The 20,989-nt window shown below is 44.9% G+C and overlaps 1 protein-coding gene across 1 annotated transcript in view; it reads right to left on the reverse strand.

Annotated features, from left to right (window-relative positions):
• The window catches only part of LOC144783899 (extracellular calcium-sensing receptor-like), a 152,825-nt gene that overhangs the window by 68,757 nt on the left and 63,079 nt on the right, over window positions 1-20,989 (reverse strand). The window contains exons 3-4 of the mRNA XM_078662640.1: window positions 8,975-9,811; window positions 7,075-7,302 (exon numbers count right to left, since the gene is read on the reverse strand). Coding sequence (XP_078518766.1) covers window positions 7,075-7,302; window positions 8,975-9,811 — 1,065 coding nt within the window. The remainder of the gene's footprint in view (window positions 1-7,074; window positions 7,303-8,974; window positions 9,812-20,989) is intronic.

The raw sequence follows: 20,989 nt of genomic DNA on the forward strand, positions 1-20,989 counted from the left end.
AGAACCACCCAATGGGACCAAAATGGCATCACAGACATACATACGCAACACGGAACTCAATAGTGTGTCTGTGCACCAATACATGCATAGCACTCACAGGTTTCCTACACAGACAGTATGCTCACCGCTAGTTTGCTGTTGATCGGCACTCAGACGTTCGGCCAGTTCAGGATGCGTCACTGCAATGATACGGTGCATGAGAGGGGTCATGGAGCGTCGGGCCAGACGGGGCGTCCTTGGAATCAGGCCCAGTGTTACTTCCGCTACATTCTTGCTCAGCCTGGAAATGTCGTCCCAGCGTTTGTGGCAGTGTGCATGTCGTCTGTTGCACACCCCCAATGCCCGTACTTCCCGTGCTATGCTCCTCCACAGGTCCTTGCAAAGGTGCAGCTTGACCTACCATGATGGGAGACAAAAGGGTTTAAGTCAGTGGACAGGTGGCCTGTCACACACATAGGGGCAAGACGTAACTGTCAGCAGCCATGCACAATCATGAACATATGTCTAGCCCACACTACACAGCTAAGATAGAAATAGGCGTGATTATTTGGCCCCCTCATGCACACCAACATGTCCCACACTGCACTTACCACCCGTCCTGGTGCGCCGTAGAGGCGTCCATAGTTGCGGAGTACACCGTCCACGAGGACATCAAGCTCCGCGGCGGTGAAGGGTCGAGACCGGATCTCTTTGCCTCTCGACATGGCAAGATCACGGAGTATGGCACTAGAGCAGCAGTCGGTGGTCAGCTCAGCAGCAGCAGCAGGTCGAGGTGATGGTCACAGGCAGCAGTCGGTGGTCAGCTCAGCAGCAGCAGCAGCAGGTCGAGGTGATGGTCACAGGCAGCAGTCGGTGGTCAGCTCAGCAGCAGCAGCAGCAGGTCGAGGTGATGGTCACAGGCAGCAGTCGGTGGTCAGCTCAGCAGCAGCAGCAGGTCGAGGTGAACAGGCAGCACTGGTCCCCAGGGTAGGAAGTCTCATTTTGGCCAACACACATATATAGGGCCCTCAGCACGTGTCAGTGGCATACGTCGCCACCAATTGGTCAGCCCTGGAAGCGTGATCGTGAAATGGGCCAATGACTGGCCCTGTTGTTGCGGTGCACTGCATCCGCTACTTGCGATTGGCCATATGCGGCCAGCGTCCCTCTTCCCATTGGCTGCATGTGCAGGGACCGTCACGGGCACACATCGGCAACCGCACGTGCAAGCCTCAGGCACGGATGCTTCAGTTGCAACAATGTTCTATCACTGGCGCCTCCATGGCGGTGCACGTACTCAGCGGGGGAGGTGCAGGCCTATACACCCTGTAGATGTACTCAATGGACATGCCAGTTCATGACCCCCCTTACAGTCACCTTGCATCATCCACCGTACACCGGCCAGAGCGGCCGGGACTAGGACGGCCGTGCCCGGCCATGAACACAACCACCATGCCCGGCCATGAACACAACCGCCGTGCCCGGCCATGAACACAACCGCCGTGCCAGGCCATGTACACAACCGCCGTGCCAGGCCATGTACACAACCGCCGTGCCAGGCCATGTACACAACCGCCGTGCCAGGCCATGAACACAGCCGCATGGCCAGGCACGGCGGTTGTGTTCATGGCCTGGCACGGCACGGGTTGGGGCGTAGGAGATGTTTCTTCTCAGTTGTGTGAGCCTGACCATGTCGTGCTGATCGTGGTGCTTGGTTTGTACTCACCAGTCTCTTCTCCTTCGTCAAGTCCGTCTAGGCTCTCTGGGTGTAGTATCACCAGCACCTTCTCCTCCCAATCGGTGTAGGGTATGGGCTCTGGGGTGTGCCACCGCCAGTATGATTGGCTCTAGCAAAGTTTTTAGCTCGGATGCCCTTGACCCTGGTCTTCAGGTCATGCCACCGCCTCTGAATGTCATGCTTCGTCCTCGGCACAGTCCCCGACGCATTCACCCGAGTGACGATCCTGTCCCACATGTGGTTCTTTTGCGCCACGGACGTCTGCTGGACTTGGGCCCCGAAGATGTGGGGCTCAACACGGATTATTTCATCTACCATTACCCTCAACTCTGTCTCCGTGAATTTGGTTTTTTTTTTGGGTGCCGTGGTGTGTGGTGCTCAGTGTGTGAGTTGAGTGAGTTGGGGGGTGCAGGTGTGTGGTGTGTGATGTGTAGGATTTGTGTGGTGGGTGTTTGTGTGGTGGGTGTGGTAGGGTGGTGGGTGGGTGTCTTCTATGTGAGTTTGCAGTATCTCGAATTGGGCCTCTTGCTGGCAGCAATGCTGTGATGCAAAGGATTGTGGTAGCGTGTGGGTGTCATTTTATAGTCGTGTCTTAATGGTTGTTGGCAGTCAGGTGGTAGGTGGGCGTGTTGACTAGTGTGCATTATTGGATAATTGGGACGTGTCATGGTGGCTTGTGCTTGGTGTTGGGGGGGGGGCGTTGACAATGTTCGTATGTTTGCTTTGGACTTGCGGTACACTTTCTAACATTTGTTTGCCGCTAGGGATGTTGTGCGTGTTGGCCTTCCGCAGTGATGCTGTGGTTATCATTGCATTCTTTCTGCCGCAGACGTGGATGGCTGTGCGTTCCGTGGTACGGGCGGATTTATCCTAATTGCGGCCACGGAGTATTCACAGGTATGGCGGTACATGTGTTATTTTCCGCGGTCATTTCCGTCCGCGGCAGTGGTTGTTCATTGGACTCCGTCCGCCGCGGACGGAGTTGGATGTGTTCCGTCCACCGCGGACGGTGTTGGTTATGATCCGTCCGCCGCGGTCGGAGTTTCGTGACATGATTATCCTAATCCCAACCGCGGAATCTCCGCGGCGCAGGCGGGAGTAAAATTTCCCCCACCATGGCGGACAGTACCCATTTCCGTCCGCCATCCTAATCGACCCCTATGCCTTCTGCCTATGATCTTCCCATTCACATCTTCCCAGGTAAAGGTAGATATTTTGAAGCATTATCTAAAGGTGACAGGTTCTCTTAATGGACACTTTCAGATATCTCTTAGTCTTTATGCTCCATGACACTCACAGAGAGCACCCTAGGAATGCCCAAAGATCTACTGGTTATTATCTGGAATTGAATTTCCATGTAATTGGGCGACCTGAATGTGGTTATCAGAAAACTGATGGCAGGCATCTACACCAGAGGGTAAATACATTATATTTGGTCAATCATCAATCCTTCCAAAATATAAGTGAACAGAGATTGCTATACAGTACAAAGGATAACGTATAAAGTAAAATCATCTGTATAATACATAAGGGTAAACATTGTATATATATAGCAAAAATGACAAGACAGGCAAGGCCTTAAGAGACCCATCTAAAGTCGTTGAGAGAGAATTTCTTACATTTAACTCATAATTTTCGCCCTTATGATCCAGCTCTTGTGCAGGAACTTAGCTACTGTGCACACAATCTTCACCTCGGTATCAGCTTGCAGCAGTCTCAATGCAGTGTAACACTGTGTAGTACCAAGCTGCCTACAAATTGGGATTAACATCTGTTTCCATGGATGGTCATAGCCTGGGCAAAAAAAATATAATGTAACAGTGTCTCGTCCACGTGTAGGCAAACCGAATAGACAGGATATCTCTGATCATGAGTACACTTCCACTTGTTACAGAAAGACTTAACAGGGAGGGTACAAAATTGAAACTTAATATAAAGTTACCTAGTTTACAAAGCCAAGTCGTAGTTAAGGAAATCTTCAAACTTACACTGATTCTTAAGATCCATAACATCTACAGAGTGCCTACGTTCTTGTCATGACTTCCAAACTCCAAGGAAGGGCCCAGCATAATTCCTTTACACAGGCCTTGGCTGAAGGTTTCAAATGGGTCTCAGTGCCCCAATAGTAGTCCAAGCACAATTCTATCAGTAATGCCTGAAGGTTGCTTAGCCATATTATCTTGTTTGCCTCATTCAAGTCAACTATTTCTTTGAAGGCTCTGTAATCATTTTCCAGCACTGGGGTTGACCTCAGTTTCTGCCAGTATGCAATGGGTTTAAGTTTTCTCATGCTCCCAATGGAGGTAGCACTAGTATCCCACAATAAAGGAAGTGTTGGGATGCTTTTGGGTAGGTTCAATAATGATTTTGGGAAATTATTCTTGGCTATGGACAAAGATGATAACCCAATATGACTTTACAATTCGGCTCCATGTAGGGCACTCCCTAACGCCTTTGCCTGCTAAATGTTAAGTGCAGGAGATATCTGCATCCTTATCAATGAATTGTACAGCCTTAAAATCCCTGGGGTGTAGTGAAATACTAATGCCACTTTAACTGATTTGGGGAAGCCATGACATGTTTGAGGTGAGCCTGATGCCCAGATAGTCAAATTCGAACACTCAAAATGATGAACCCTTTAAAGGCCCTTTGATGACTGACGGCAATAAACTTATTTTTCCCAAGTTTATTTCTTGTGCCAATCTTTACAAAGGCATGCAACAAAATCTGTATGCCTGGTGGAGTTTTCAAAACCAACAAAGTGTCTTCCTTAAATAAGAGTATGGGGATTCTGCGACATGCAATCATTGGAACGTCATTACTGCACTGCTCAATAGTAGACACCACATCATTCAGATAAAAGCACCCATGATTGCCACACTGCTCTCTAGACCGTGATTGGCTTGGTGAGCTCACCTTGCTCGCCCCACTAAACTTGAGCATAAGTGTTCGAGTGTAGGTAGATTAGGGTGTCAAGAATTAAAAACTTGTTTTTTAGCTTCTCCCAGAGCTTATCACAAGGGACTAAATCAAATGCAATTTTTAAGTCCACAAATCTATGTAAAGGTGGTCTGCTGGATGATCATCATTTTCCAATGGATAGACATAAATGTACACTTGGGGCCAAATGTTGCCAGTCACAAATTGCGTTGTTTAGCGACTCACAATTTGCGACTTGCAAAATGGAATGTACAACAGTGTCTCAGACACAGTTTGAGTTTCCCAATGGGGGTCGCAAACAACCTTCCTCATTAATATTTATGAGGCAGGTCGCAATTTGCGACCCCATTGGGAAGGGCCAGCACCGACCTTGTATGTGACTGCTTTTTTAAATAAAGCAGTATTTTTTAGATGCAGCCCATTTTCCTCCCACTGCCTGCTTTTACAAAATATTTTCCCATCCCCAGGGGATACCTTCCCGTTGTCAAGTAGCTTACCTACTTTTTGAAATAGGTGGTAAACTGTGAGTGTTTTGCGACCGAAATTTCAAAACAATTGTACATAGAAGCTACTCACTATTAGGAAGGGATGCCCTTGGCCCTCCCATTCCTAATAGCGAGTTGCAAATCCTATTTTGCGAGTCGGTAATAGGTTACTGACAGGCAAATTAGGGTTTGTTCATTGTACAAACCTATTTTGCGGTAGCTAACGGGCCGATTTCCTGTTTGCAACCACAAAAATAGTCATAAATTGGGACCTTGATCTATGGTGCTTTTTTGTTTTCTGAACCCTGCCTGCAAGGGTGACCGGGAGTAGACATCTTCAATCCATGTTTCAAGGGAAGCCAGTAACTGGTTACAGAATATTTTGGGGGGAAATGCCTATTCAGCTTATTGGTCTGTAAGTCCTTTGAGCCCTTACTGCAGATGGGTATGATCTCTGCTGCTTTCCAACATGCAGGAATCTTAGCACCCTCTATCACTGCAATTGCAACCCAGTTAAAGAATACCACTCAGTTTTTAATGTCAGCATTGAAGAGGTTCTCAGGAATCCCATCAGAATCACCAGCTTTGCCTGGCTATATCCTCATTAATAGATGCCCTCTTGGAAGACCTGTAATAGTTTGACACACCCATTTGACCTCTACCCAAGTTTTCTCTAGTATCTCTTCCATGCCACTGCATGGTTCAGTAAGGACCTAACAGATGTTCAAACATGAAATTGCTGGTGGTGGATGTTCCAAAACGTATAGTGCTTCAGTATTTCCCACAATCTCCTTCTGTGGTTTGCTAAACTGGGAACCCTCTAAGCCTGCAGGTTTCTCAATATGTCTTGGCAGTGTACGTTTTGGCTTTGTAACGAACAATGGTACAGTCTTATCAACCACTTGACCTTGGTTCTGGGGTCTCACTTTGTCACCCCCCTAGAAGAGTTTCATCCTCCTCAATCAATGTGATGATAACCTCAAGTGTCGTGTCGGCTTGCGGTTTACCAGCTGGATCTGTGGTAATGAATTTTGAGCTTTTACTCATTTTACTTACCCAAAGTCTCAGTGGTTTTTCTCTTACCCATTGTGTCAAAATTCAATGAAGCTGCACTTTTTGAAATGGAAGTACACAGCAAGTTAAAATAGGGGCCCGATTCACAGAACTAACTTAAGACAAAATCCTAAACTTACTACTTTTGGTATTCACAGAAGTTAGGATTTTGTCTTAAGTTTGTCTTAAGACAGACTTAGGACAGACTTAAGACAAAATCCTAACTTAAGTCTGTCTTAAATCTGTCTTAAGTTTGTCTTAAGACAAACTTAAGACAAAATCCTAACTTCTGCGAATACCAAAAGTAGTAAGTTTAGGATTTTGTCTTAAGTTAGTTCTGTGAATCAGGCCCAAGGCCCAAGGTCAATTACGGTAGGGAAAAAGTTAGCCCTGAAACCAATGTTAGTGGGGTGCCCCAGCCCATCCTCCTCCAAGCTATGACGTGTGCGGGACAGGACTGTCCCTGGACTGTGAGCGTCCCATGCAGTGGGAGTGAGTTTTGTTCTATATAGCGATGTGGAGAGGCAACTCCTCCCCCCTCCTTCCTTGATGTTTGTGCCTCCTGGCATGGGTGAGTGTAGGGCTTGGAGTCCCCTTAGAGGCCAGAGTGGTGGCAAATCCTGCGCAATGGGAGTGAGTGTAGTGCTATATACCGTTGTGAGAAGGGACTCTTCCCCCCTCTAACTTGGCACATGCTGGCATGGGTGATTATGGTGCTTGAAGTCCCCTTGGAGGTCACAGTCAGTGGTGGCATGTCAAGCAAAATATTATATATTTGACTTAATATTGTAAATGTCCTGTTCCACCTTCCCAGAGAAGTCTTCTATAGCTAGCACATTCATACTCCTATACAGTGAAAATATCATAAGTTGATCTCACCTGAGTGTTTCTTCCACCCCATAAGATGGCGCTTTCATTGATGATGAACTTTAAACCTTGAGGAGCCTGCCCATTGTAGGTCCCCACTTTTACAAAGTTGCTGGTGTCACTGGAGGTTACGTGCCAATGTAGCACATCAATTAATGAGTGGGTGTCTCCATTTGAATCAAATAGCTTTTCACTGCCAGCAGAGCTCTTTACATGAACATTCTTTACATAGTACAACATCTGCAAACAAAAGATGACATTGAAATGGTTAAAGATTAATTTGGCAACAACCTGAATTGATGTAGGCAGAGGGCCTCATTTACGAGGGAGAGGTGTGGCACAGCAGCCAGAGTGGCTGCCTCTGGAGCGAGGGGATCACAGTTCAATCCCTGGTGGCAGCTCAGCATCATTTGACTCAGGGCAATTAATCTCCCCTACAGCCCCCAGTGCCTTAAAATGTTAAGGGGTGATATGTTCACGCTCTACAAGAATAGATTATTATTATTATTATTAAGAGTTTTTGACGCAGGGCAGCTCAGCAAGTTACTTTGTTGTGCTGACCTGTGTCAAAAGAAAAGGGCAGGAATATGCCATATCGATGAGATAAGACACATTTTTGTCATCTTCCACTGTGCTAGACCACAAATAGCTGCCTTGCGCAAATGCTGCTTGCGTTATAAGACTGATTGTTTTTGTTCAGAAAGGGATACATTTCCGCACAAAAACAATCTATGGAGTCTTTTTCTCCTATATGTGCTACAGAACGCAGCACACATAGAAAGCGGAAAAAACAAGGAGAAATAAAGTTATTTCTCCTCATTACACCTCCGCTGGGAGGTGTAGGCTTTTGATGCATTCACAGGTTTACAGGACCTTCTAAATCTGGGAATGCATCAAAATCCATGGGTGTTGTGTGGGAAAACCCACTGCAACACCCACGGAACACCTCTTTGATGAAGAGTAAGACAATGCAGAGATTAGCGGTGCTGTGTCTTTCTCTATATCTATGAGGCAATGAGAAACCACACAAAGTGGCTTTGTGTGGCCTTATAGATATGGGTATACACTCTGAGCCACTAGTGTGTCAAAAAAAGTGATGCACCGGCTGTGGCATTGGCTTGTAAATACGCCCCTGAGTCTTTAAGGACATGATTGATGCACTAATGAAAAAACTTAATGGAGATGGGGTGGAATTGGTAAAACCCAGCGTCCGTAAATTCGTGTTGCTCAAAACCACGCCACTACTGGAGCCATACTTATCATGGTCCATATCGAGCCATGAGCGGTTTCTGCGAACAAGGTTCCGGCTGGATTATTTTCATCTACTATTAGCTGTTCCGAGGGGATCTCATAGAGGTCAAGTGTTATCTCCCTGCGGCTGCGACAATGTGTCTCCGCAGGACCTGGTGCACTTTTTATTTGTTTGTTCCCTCTATCATGTTCCCCGGAGGTTCTTTTTAAAGCCCCTTTTAAAAAAACAGAATTTTACTCAAGTCCACCCAGCCCTTTGCTATTTACAAATGTTAAAGCCCGAAAGCACCTTATTTGTGATTGGTTTCTTGAAATCAGTCCTAAAATCCAGAAACTGTAGCGAGAACTAGTAGTTCTACAAACTATTGTCACCGTATCTGTAGTCTCTTTTCAAAAATTTAAATGTATCCTATGGGTGATTGTTACATTTAATATTTTATCTAATCTTTTAATGGAATGCATTTTATAAGGACTGTGATCATGGTTATAGTATATGTTTTATCCGTGTTTTATGTTAACTGTGGCATTGTTGCTTTTATGGTTTTTACACTTGTAAAACCGTATAAAGTATTTTAAAATGAATTTAAATTAAATGAGTCACAATGATACTCCAGTTTTACTATTGGAACTAGTGAAAGTGTCAATACATGGATGCACTCACCTGCCATGGTTGAAAACCTTTAGGATCTGCACATGATCTGTTGGTGAAGGGACCGTCCTGTGGTTTACAATGGAGCAGATTATGCAGCGCTTGGGCCAAGGCATAGGTGGCTTTGTAAGCATAGTAGGGAAATAAGAAATAATTCACCTCAAACACAGAACTATCAAGCAGTTGTAGCTTTTCTTTCCCAGTGCATAGCCCTTTCAGATCTGTTATGTTCCCAATAATTGTTTCTTTTAATGTATCTGTCCATTTGCAACTGAAGACCTGCTCCCAGAATGACTTTAGGAATATATCCTCAGAGCCAATCCGTGGGTTGATGCTGTAGAGGAATTCTTTGAACCCAGGTATTTCTCCTCTCTGCAGTGTCAGTCCCAGCGTGCCGTTCAATGTTTCCCAGAGGTCTGTCTGCGAAAACACTGGCGAGGGCATCCAGCTTGTCACCCCAATCCATATTTTTGCAGCAATCTTTTGTCGAGATATTTCATTCAGAAAAGGGACCATATGCACTGGAAAGGCATAACAGACAATCACTTTGGCAGTGGAAGCTTGTATAATGTCAATGACTTGGGCTAGGGAGGCCCTGCTGGCTAGTGTGGGGAGAGTTACAAAGATTTCAATGCAGATCCCATTCCTTACTGCGGCTTCCTTAAGCATCTGACTGCCTTGAAGGCCAAAGTCATTATTGGAAACAAGAATTCCAATCCATGTCCAGCCAAAGTGGAGAAGTAGCTGAACAGTAGCTTCTACCTGAGAAGAGCTATCAGGCACCGTCCGAAGAAAGGATGGGAACTGAGCTTTGTCACTCAGAATGGGGAGTCCTGCACCGTAGCTAATCTGTTGAGAAGAAAGCACATTTACAGTAGTAGTTAACATTACTTGAGTCCTGATTACTGACCGAAGATTTGCAATCAAACATTTCTGCTCTTAAAAATTTACCTATTCTTACTTGTAAATATATGGCTGTACATGAGTGACATACATGTTGGCTAGCGGCTAGTGAAATTTCAAGCAGGTTTGGCAGACATTGCTGTCTCAGACTCCACCCAACAATCAACCAACAAGAGGAAGCCTGACTACCCCAAAGAGAACTTCAGGGTTCCACACTCCTCGATGAAAACTGATAACGTTCCTAAAGGTGAGTCTTATATTATTTGACTCAACAGAGCACAGATGACAAGAAACAGAAGTAAGCCTATCATCCCCGCTAAGAATTTGCAGGTTGTACGCACCCTAATACATTTCTGAAACTTTGGCCAAACGTGCATTATACAACACAATATTTAAATGACATTGTCTGCCATGAAATTACAGTGAATTCTGAAAGCACATTCATGAATTATTTTTCAATGCCAGGATGTAACAAGTCTGACTCTTATCTGATTACAGTCCTTTGTAAGCAAAGTTATAATGAGGTTAATCCAGTCCTACAGACTGACAGAGCTGATCTACAATTTACGATTAAATCCGGTCGGAGACCTCCGCTCTGCCTGCGGAATGTGCGGAAATTTGCCTCCTCCACGTTCCGCGGAGAACGTGGAGAGGGCAAATTTCCTCACACTCCGCAGCGGAGCAGAGTTGGCCAGCCCCCGCTTGCACCCCCCCTATTAACAATTAATTATAAATGACATAAAAGTAAAGAAAAAACATTTACCTGGACTGCAGCGTCCCGGGGCTGCCCTCCTCCTCTTCCTTGACATCTCTGCAAAAACTGCGCGTGCGTCCGAGCATGCGCATTTTTGTGAGACATGTGCGGGCACTGTATGAACACCAGTAATTTTCTATGATAATTATCTATATTTATTTGCTTTCTCCATCTCCCCCAAGCCCCTTTTTCTATGTAATGTTGAGCAACACAAATGGTTTATGCATGGGTACACTAATCCTACAGTTTGATGATGATGACATATTACTTTGGCTATATTGACAATGTTTCCCTTACTTGGCTTTGGCACCCTACACCCGATGCTAGACAATATTTGTTGATTTGAACCTGTGGAGGGAAGGATGTAGGAGATGTGTTGACGTCTACCATGCAATTGTTTTAAGACAGCAAGCTATGTTTCTGCAGCACTGCCTGACTGAGTGATGGTTTCTTTTGATTTACCCTTCTCGCACCATCTCTGATTCTGAATTCAATGTTGGTCTTACATTTGTACGAGGCCAGTCACCTTAGTGTAAATCATAATTTAACATGCTTTAGAACGCCTCAGGCAACCAATTTTCTAGATTACGTTGGCATGGTTCTGGTGGCATTCTATCTTGATTTGAAGACCTTCACATCATACCACACCAACATGACGTATTGTGAAATAAGGATTTGAGACATGTTGAAGTGATGGACATTTATTTGATGCATGAAACATTGGAATAAGTGTAATAAACAGAGTCCAAGAGTAAATTGGGATATACGTGATCCAAAAAAATAAGTGCCGAGAACAACTTTTATAGTGAAATACATCATTAGAGTAGAGTCTATGTTTCAAGTAGCAAAGTCTGAGTTGCTCCTCACATCAGTGCCAGGAGAAGTGTTCAAGTACGGTCAACAAAGTGGAGGTGTTGTGAGCTTACCGACTGACATCATGGTCAAGGTAGGCCACTACAGGACCTTGAGGTTTTAGAAATCTTCCGTCCTTGGTTCGTGGGTGGACGTCCCCTCTTCCTGACTTGGGTGGGATCTGAATCTGCTGAATCTTGGATGTCTGCATGAATGTCCTCCTCTGATGGTCCATCACAACCTATGGATTCAGCTGATGGTGAGGGCTGCGATGTGCTTGTACCATAAGGTGTACTTGATGTGTGTAGGAAAGCCTGGCAGAGGTTGGTATTGATGTGCTGCAGGATGCTGACTAGAGAAGCCATCTCTGTGCGTAACTCAGACATTTCCTGTTGAATGGCCCCCAGTCTCTGGTCACTGGACTGGTGCAGCTCTGTCATTTCCCTCAGGACAGAAAATACCTGGCCCAATGCACTATGGCAGTCTTGGTAAAAAGCCATGAGTTGTGAAAGGGCAGCCTCAAGGTTCAGATCCTCAGTGGCCTCTGCTGGGTGAAACACAGGTCTCCTTCCACCACGTTTGGCAAAACTGGGTGCTGCCCTTGCACAGGACTGCCTACTTCCACTAGGTACCGCCTCCTCAGTGTGTGTGGTGGTGTTAGCCACTTGAGGAAGCGGAACTGGTGGGCAAGGTATTTGTCCCCTTGTACTAAAGGCACTGGCTGTGGTTCATGATGCTGTGGTGGTTGAAGGTGTGGGCCCATTGACACCAACTGAGTCTGTCTGCTCAGCAGAATGGATTTCAGTCTCCTCAGTGGCCTCAAATGGGTAGGGCACAATTCTCCTACTACCACGTCTGGGTATACTGGCCATTGTCCTTGCACAGGACTGGCTACTGCCACTCTGTACAGCCTCCTTAGTGTCTGTGGTGATGTTACTCACCAGAGGATGTGGGACTGGGGAGCTAAGTATGGGCCCCCCTGTACTAGGGGCACTGGTTGTTGATGTGTTTCCACCAGATGGGGTAGTTGGATGTGGGGGCTCAATGAGACCAACTGAGTCTGTCCGACTGAGCTACCCAAAGTGCAAGGATTGTTGTCATGATCCACGTCTACAAAGTCAGGAGCATCACTGTGGGCTTCTTGGGAATCTTCTGGTTCTGTTGTTTGAGTCTGCTCCTTTACTTGGCTCTGAGGAGCAGCAGGAGTGGGATCATCTGTGAAAGATAACACAACGGTTTAATGACATTGGTGTCTGAGGGGCGACATATTCTACCTTAAAGCTTTGTTGTGTGAATTGCAAGGGGTTACTGCCATAGCAAATTTCACCAACATTTGTGCAATGTATACAACATGTTTTCAGTCCTCAATACATTGACTTTAATGAGTTATATCAAAATCTATTTTCCATTTGAAATTGCAGGTCACTCACTGAAATGATGGGGCACACCTAATGAGTTTGTCTGAGGTAAAACTGGAATCAATGTTTTTTACAGACATGCAGATTTTTACTGATTTCGGAAGTCTTGATCAATAATTTAGGAACACTATGGGACATATTTCTTTTCAGGGACATGCCATGGGTTGACAAGTTGAGAGAATGAACAGTTTCCTATTGTCAACAGGTGTGATTATCATTTGGTTCACTTGCCAATCAACTGTCTATTGAGTGTATTGACCTTCTGGAAGTCCTTGTAGAAGTACTGAAAATATTTTGGGCACAGGATCAATATGGGACTGTTTACATGGTTTCACACAATGGTCATATGTATCCTGACTCTTGTCCTGTTGGTGTACCATATTTAGAAATTTTTAAAATTAGGACTTAACAGGGTCATACCTCCAGGACACTCATATGTCGCACATTTGCATATTGACATTTCTCTATGCTCATCAGCTCAAGTACAGACATTGACGAATCTGTATTAGATTGGCATGTTGATTTTTGCTAATATCATTTTTTGATCAGTGCTAACCAGATATGATTGAGCATAGTCACAGATCATAGTGTTCATATGTAAAGTCACACTGTGGTGTATGACATATGTTGTGTACTGTACTACAACGAATTGCTGACATCCTACACATTGCAGAGTGTGGATTTGTAATTTTGCACATTTGCCTAGATGAATGTGAGAATGTGGTACACATGCTTACATGCAATCCCTTGTTCTAGATGAGTTTACTTATTCTAAGTCCAACCATGTGCAGATACTGTTGGTTATGTCAGTCTCAAAGTGACTTTTTAGAGCTGGAACTCATCCCTATGGATAGTAGATTGTTCCATTGTTGGGATGCACAGCGCAAAATGGAATGTGGTTACTTGCACAGCATATGTTTTGATATATATCATGCAGATGGAGATTGTCATATGTTGTACAAGCCTGTTGTTTGCATCCTATTGATTATTGATGCTTGTCATTGCCAGGTATCTGATTAGGTGGCATTCAATAGATTTATTGCAAACACTGTTGAGGAGTCTCTGACTCAATGTTATACATGTTTGACTCGGAGTGAATTTGGTACTTGTAATAATATACATCATTCCATTCTGTGATATGTCACGTGACACATTTTCCATGTTCCTCATTGTAACATACAGGGCATTTTGATGTGCATGTAGCAGACAGTCAGTTTGCTGTGTAGTTGACACACGTTGTCTTTTGTAAGACCAATTCTAGGTTTATTTTGCCTTGTGTGCATGATGCTTGTACCAGTGTGTCTGAATCCTTGTGTTGATCCTAGGTTGTCAAAAAGAACAATTGATGGATAGAATGCAGAACAATGTCATACATTCACCCCAGTACAGAGATCTAGGCCTAAATCCATCGATTTTTTTGCTCACTATGCCATTCCAGTTTGGAACCAGCCATTTGCAAATCAGTCTTGACCCTGCACCCAATGGGAACAGTCCAGCCTGAACTGCCAGGCCAGGTCCTCCCTGGACTGGAAACAAGCATCCTAGAATTTCAGCCCTCATCAGCCAGGATACATTGACTCCAGTGGCATGGAGAGCACAGACCCACGTCTGGGCATACCCACCACACTCTGGGTGACAAATGCAAAAAGACCAATTGATGGACAGAATGCAGAACAATGTTGTACATTCATCCCAGTTCTTGACCCTACGCCCAATGGGAAAAGTCCAGCCAGAACTGCCTGGCTCCTAGGTTGTCTAACACAGTATTTCCCCTTCACCCTACCTGTTATGTAAGTAATGAACTAATGTATGTTTTGGACACTGTTGTTTTTGTAGACTAATTGTGCAACTGTCATCTGTTTGTTGATATGTCCAGAGTCGCAAGGGTAGAAAATGTTGTGGGCCTTCTTTCTCACTCAATGATCATATGTTGCTACACTATGCTACTTTAACATTTGTGTTATGCTCTTATGATGGCTGATGTTGGACTGCTTTGTATTTCCAGTGAATATGGTATGCTATTGTGAATGGCCTCGGTCTAGATGCTGACCCTGCTCGTCTGATCTTCAAACAGTGTCTTATTGCCTCCTCCACACAGAAGGATTGGAAGTTTCTCCTAGCGCCAGGATGCCCTTAGGGTTACAGTGCGATTTATGAATGTCAAAAATAAATAAATAAATTCCTACTTCACAAATGTGTTTCTGTTAAGCTAGTAGGCCTGAGTACATGAATGTTTAAACATGATGTAGCTCAGACACCTGGTCGCAAGACCTTCGTAATGCTGGTGTTATGAATGTGTATGGAAACACAGTCATTGTTGTACACACTCGTCCTTTATGAAGTCTGTAGAAATGGAACATCAGTGTTATGACTTCTTAGACCTAATGAATAGGATGTATGACATTACAACGCATGCTTTTACCATGCATGCTGTTACAACGCAGTTTTTACAATGCATGCTGTTACAACGCATAGCGCTTTGGGGTGCTGGATAGTGAATAGTTTTATTTACTATTCCAACTCCAGTCCCAGTGGATAGTAGAGAAGGTGTTGGATAGTAAATTAAAACTATTCCCTATCCTAGAGCGCCCCCCCAGCGCAATGCGTTGTAATGGTTTTTGTTGTAAAACCTGCATTTTAAAAGCACTGCGTTGTAAAAGTTTCGTTGTAAAGGATGTTTCCCAATGAATATGCTTTTTTAAAATATGCTATCTGTTCGAGCTATAACTGGGACTTGAGGTTTTCCCACTTGTTCTGGATATCTCCCTGTGTGTGGAGGGTATTGCAGACACCATTCTTTTTGTTGACTATCCTGGTTCACATTTCCTGTTTACGTGTGTCAGGAGTAGTCAGGACTTGGGTTCCACATAACCGGGGCTCCACTCTCATTGCATGGTGGTGGGGGCTAATTCTCAAATGAATATGAACAAAGAAAAGGGTGATAAGATGTATGGGGTTCAGCGTGATAGAATGGGGACAAGAAAGTGACACAGGTGGTTTGTGGGTGATGTAAAATTTGTGTGCAAGGTAATCGTACTAGTGATAAGGACGATGGAAAATAATGGCATTCCAGAAGTCTTCAAAGGAGACCATGGTCTATATTTTGTAGCTTTTTTATAGGCTGGTCTGAAAACGTGTACATTTGTTATGTTACTTCATGTTGACAAAGTGTTTGAACCAGCCAATGGACGTTGGTTATTTCAAATTTGAAATCTTATTGTGTTTCAAGAACATGCCCTATGCACACAACAAAGCAAAATAATACGGTTGTGTCTGTGTTGACACACATATATAGGAGAACAAAGCTCCTATATGAATAGTGTGTTAGTCAGTTGCTGACACACATCTGAGAGGTTATAGGGTCTTTTCCCCTCACCCAGTTGCACCACACCCCCACTTTTGTAAGACACAATTTGCATCCACTACAAGCTGAGTGCCGTGTTTTTAGTCTGAAGATAAAAACCTTTTTTTGCAAGTATTGAAAATCGTATTGTGGTTTGTTGCTTATAACATATGCATTGGACGATGGCGCAGGACCACCATTTGGTATACGCCACTACTGGACCGCCAATACCTTTTTGTATTCATAAATAATACACTCAGAGTTTGGGCTTGCGGCGCAGGCTGTAAACCGGCAACGTGTTTCCCAACCTCAAGGTCGGCACAAGACCACTGCTGATCCTCCGAGCCAGCGGTGGCAGATCTACAGGTGCAACTCGTAATATGGTAGACAGCCTTGTACCAGCATTACAATGGCACGCGCAGGTGGTTTTGCGCAATTTAGACCACCATACTCATAATCAGCACCAAAGTTCCCACCATGAAAGTGGTAAATATGAAGAAAAAGAAGTTTGTTGAATCCACTGGCATCAATCCTCCCTCATTTTCCATAAATGCTACATATCTGCTGCACCCCTCTCTGGGCAGAAAGAGACTGAGAAGAGGATAATCCCTGTATTAATGGCACCACCACCAAAACCTAAGTCCGTGTGTCTCAGCACAGCAGTGAGTGCCGTCATGGAGAGTATTGAGTCCGAAATAGATTTGTTCCAGCAGCCAACTGAATCTTCACAGGAAAGTCAACAACAGGAACCAACGCCTTCCAGAAGTAGGAGAAGCGCAGGAAGTTATGCTTGCCACAGAGGAGGATGTTGCTGTGACTGCTCTTCCACTAGAAGCATCAGCTGTACGATCTCCACCAAAGCACCAAAAAAAGAACTCCTTATTTTCACTAAGCCCTTCTTTTCATGCCCTTTTTATGTATTGAATCCAACTGAGACCTATCATGAGAGATAAGCGGAAAAAAGGTACTCAGAAGGCTTATAAGTGAGGACGGTGATGCTCAGCAAAAATCAAAAATGTTTATTGATAAGTGAGATACTAACGCTTGGCTTTGAGTTGTAACTCGATATTTCAAAAATACTGGACAAACAGTTTTTTTTCCTTTCATGAAGAAGAGGAGGCAATGTAAAAGGAGATGAGTTACTCATTGTTTGGGTAAGCAAGGGTGACAATATATTGTGTGGGCCGAGCACATCAAAAACATACCAGCTGGTGGACAGAGAGAATAAGAGGTTCAACTCAAGTAAGAAGGTGGTCGTGAGGAAGATGAATGAGCCTGCGCCTCTTGCACATCGTGTGCAATCATCACCCTCAGAAAACTCAGAATGGTACAAAGAATAGAGGAATATTGTCACCCCAAAATGCACAAGTCTACCAACTACCTGTAGCCCACTACTACCAGAGAAAGAGATATCACAAAGAAGATAGTTACAACAACCAGGCATCAAGGCTATGTTCACCAAGAAGTAACCCTAACACCAAACTAATAAGAAATTCCATTTATACAATAGGAAGCTGGTCAACAGGATTTAAAATATATATATATCTGTATTGCATTTTACATGACGTTGGTGTGATTTACAGATTTAACACCTTGGCCATACATTCATTTCACTTTGTGTCAGGAGATGGAAGTCAGAAATCATGCAATTGATTGTTGTCCTATAGCAAGTGGATATATGTATGTTGGGTTCCCCCTAGCACCTTCCAAGTCCTGCATAAGACCAGGTGCTCGGCCTAATAAGGGTTATGGTATTGAGGGCCAGTCTCACAGGTTCTGATCCCCTTGGTTATTTTGTACACCAATAGGACAGCAAAAGGTACAATGATTGACCTCCTAAACTTAAGAGTTTAAATCAAAATGAAAAGAAAAGGTAATACAGACAACAAAAAAAGCAAACAAATTGTACCCGTCCCCCACCCCCCTTTGCACGTGTGTGACTCAGATCACTGCTCTTCTATATCCAGTGACTATTATGCTTCTCATTGAAGGCTACACTATGGATGGAGAGGGTACCACTTGTTGGCGCCTGAAGGCAGTCCTTGGGTGGTGCCCACAACTACATATATGATTGTCCTGTTAAGAGTGATGTCCAGGGGCCATGGGTGAGTGGTAAACTCCTGGTTATGTATTGCCTTCCAAAGGTAGAGGGTAGGCATTCATGGGGTCACTCACCTGCCTTGGCCTCAAGCTTGTCTAAATTAATGTCCCAACATCCCATTGGATCTGTCCATCTCCCCTCATGTGCAGACGTTTGAGTACCATTAGTTCAGCCGATGCACAAGGAAGCATATCTGCCCGCCAACATGTGGGCAGGGGGACCGTGGCTGATTTCCAGACCATAGAAATGCAATGTTTGGCCATTATTAATGCCAGATTTCGGAATCTCAGCGACCCTTCATTTTTTTTTTAGTTATTGCCTTGTATCAAGTAGGCACCTAAGTGGCTCAGGCAGAAATAAGCTGTTTGTCACGTCTGATAATTTTCTCGTCACCTGTTCCCAAAATGGAGCTATCAGTGTGCAAAACCACAATATATGAAGAAAGTCAGCATTATCTGACTTGCATCTTGGACAAAAGGTAGGGGTACTGGGAACACCTTGCTGATCCTGTGTAGGTTAAGATATGCATTATGTAGGTGATAGAACTGTATAAGGCAAAATCGCATGTTTTACAATACCAGTTTAGCAAGTTACAGACTACATACCCACTGTTTGTTTGTAATGTCTATCTTGAGTGCCAAGTTCAACCAGTCCCTAAGTTTCATGGGTTCCCCAATCAGGGAACCCCTCAATGCAGAATATAAATGTGTAATGGCATTCGTGATTTTCTGTCCCACCAGGGCTGCTTTCAGAGGTACCATCATAGGGAGATCCCCAGGTCTTCCACATCACACCCCCTAGGGCTGAGTATAGCAGAAACGGCTCCAGTCCCATTCCGTAGTTTAATGCCAAAGTATCAAAGGCACAGAATCCTTCCTCAGATACCATGTCCACACAGGTTTTGATGCCTTCCTCCTCCTGGTCCCAGTCCTGGTGTGTGGTCCTCAGACCAGGGTTCATAGGGTGTGCCACGCTGCTCTCTACCTACGTATCTTTTCTAGATGTACAGTGCCGTCTTCAGCACTATACTATATGTACCACTAGACTCCTCCCTTACCTTGACTCGCCAGATCAATGCCGTCACCTCAACCTGCTTCATCTCCCTCTGCATCCTCCGTAAGACCTTCAAGTGGATCCCCCTGAAAGCAGGAAGACCGTCACCCACGTACTCATAACCAGCAGACTTCATTACAGCAACGCCCTCTATGCCGAAATCAACAAAACCCTGCTACACAAGCTCCAAACCATCCAGAACACCGCAGCCAGACTCATCCTCGGAACCCCATGACATGAGCACATGACCCAGCACCAACGAGACCTCCACTGAATCTCCATCGAGAACAGAGTAACCTTCAAGCTACTCATCCACGCCTACAAATCCCTCCAAATACCTCACGAAAGAGTCTCCTTCCACGTATCAAAAAGGAACCTCTGCTTCACCGATCTTGCCCTGGCAGAGACCCCACGCATCCGCAGAACCAGAGCAGGTGAAAGAGCCTTCTCCTACGTCGCAGCAAAGACCTGGAATAATCTCCCAGTCAACATCAGACTCTCCCCCACTCTGCACACCTTCAGGAAGAGCCTCAAGACCTGGCTCTTTGACTGATCCAGAACTGCACCCCCCCCCTAGTACCTTGAGACCATCAGGGTGATTAGCGTGCTTTATAAACCACTGATTGATTAAAGGTTTGGAGGGGTAGTATCAAAAATCCTATACAATAATGGTCTAGACACATGTATTCAAGGGCTGGCACTCCCGCGAGACTGCAGCATAGTATTGTTCATAATCAAGGCACCCAGGCCCACTACATCTAATGGGGCAAATAATTTATGTAGGGCTACACTTTTGCCCTTGCCCAGATCAAGTCCTTCAGCACACTTTGTAAGTTTGTGAAGAAGGCCTGTTGAATGAACAATGGAAGGGCCACAAAAAACTATAACAGAATCGGCAGGACCAACATTTTAGCAATGGAAATCTTATCAAACACAAGGAAATGATAGACGGAGTGTGGAAGCTTTTCAGACACTCACCTCCAGTCACAGATCTGGGTTGAATCTATCATCATTCTTTAGTTCACCTTGCCACCTCAGTTCAGGCCCAGCTATATGCAAATCAGCCTTGACCCTGTGCCACGTGGGAACAGTCCAGCCCGAACTGCCATGCCAGGTCTTCCCTGAACCGGAAACAAGCATCTTGAGACCGGTTTCTGGGTAACACCCTTCACCAGGCTAGCTTGAATCCAGTGGCAAAGTGAGCAAGGGACCCACGTATGGGCATACCCTGCCAACTTAGGGTGAACAAAGCATACACAAGGAGATGATGTTCGGAACGCTGAAACTTTTCAGACACTCACCCCAGTCACAGATCTAGGTTGAATCCATCATCATTCTTTAGCTCACTTTGCCACCTCAGTGGAAATCTTACCCATGGGGAAAAAGGAAAGCATGGTCCAAAATGGGTAGGAGCGGGACCTTTCCTAAGCTTCCCTCTGTGAGGTTGTGTTGTTCATAATATACCTGCTCTCCCAAGTATGTATTGGAATCAAACCATGTGTCACATTGCGTCTCAACAGTCCTCAGGAACATGCATCAGTGGGAATAAACTGGATTTGTCACGGTGAACAAGGAGTCCAGACAGGGATCGAAATGTGGTCAA

This window comes from Lissotriton helveticus, chromosome 10 (genome assembly GCF_964261635.1).
Source record: "Lissotriton helveticus chromosome 10, aLisHel1.1, whole genome shotgun sequence".
Lineage (NCBI taxonomy): Eukaryota > Metazoa > Chordata > Amphibia > Caudata > Salamandridae > Lissotriton > Lissotriton helveticus.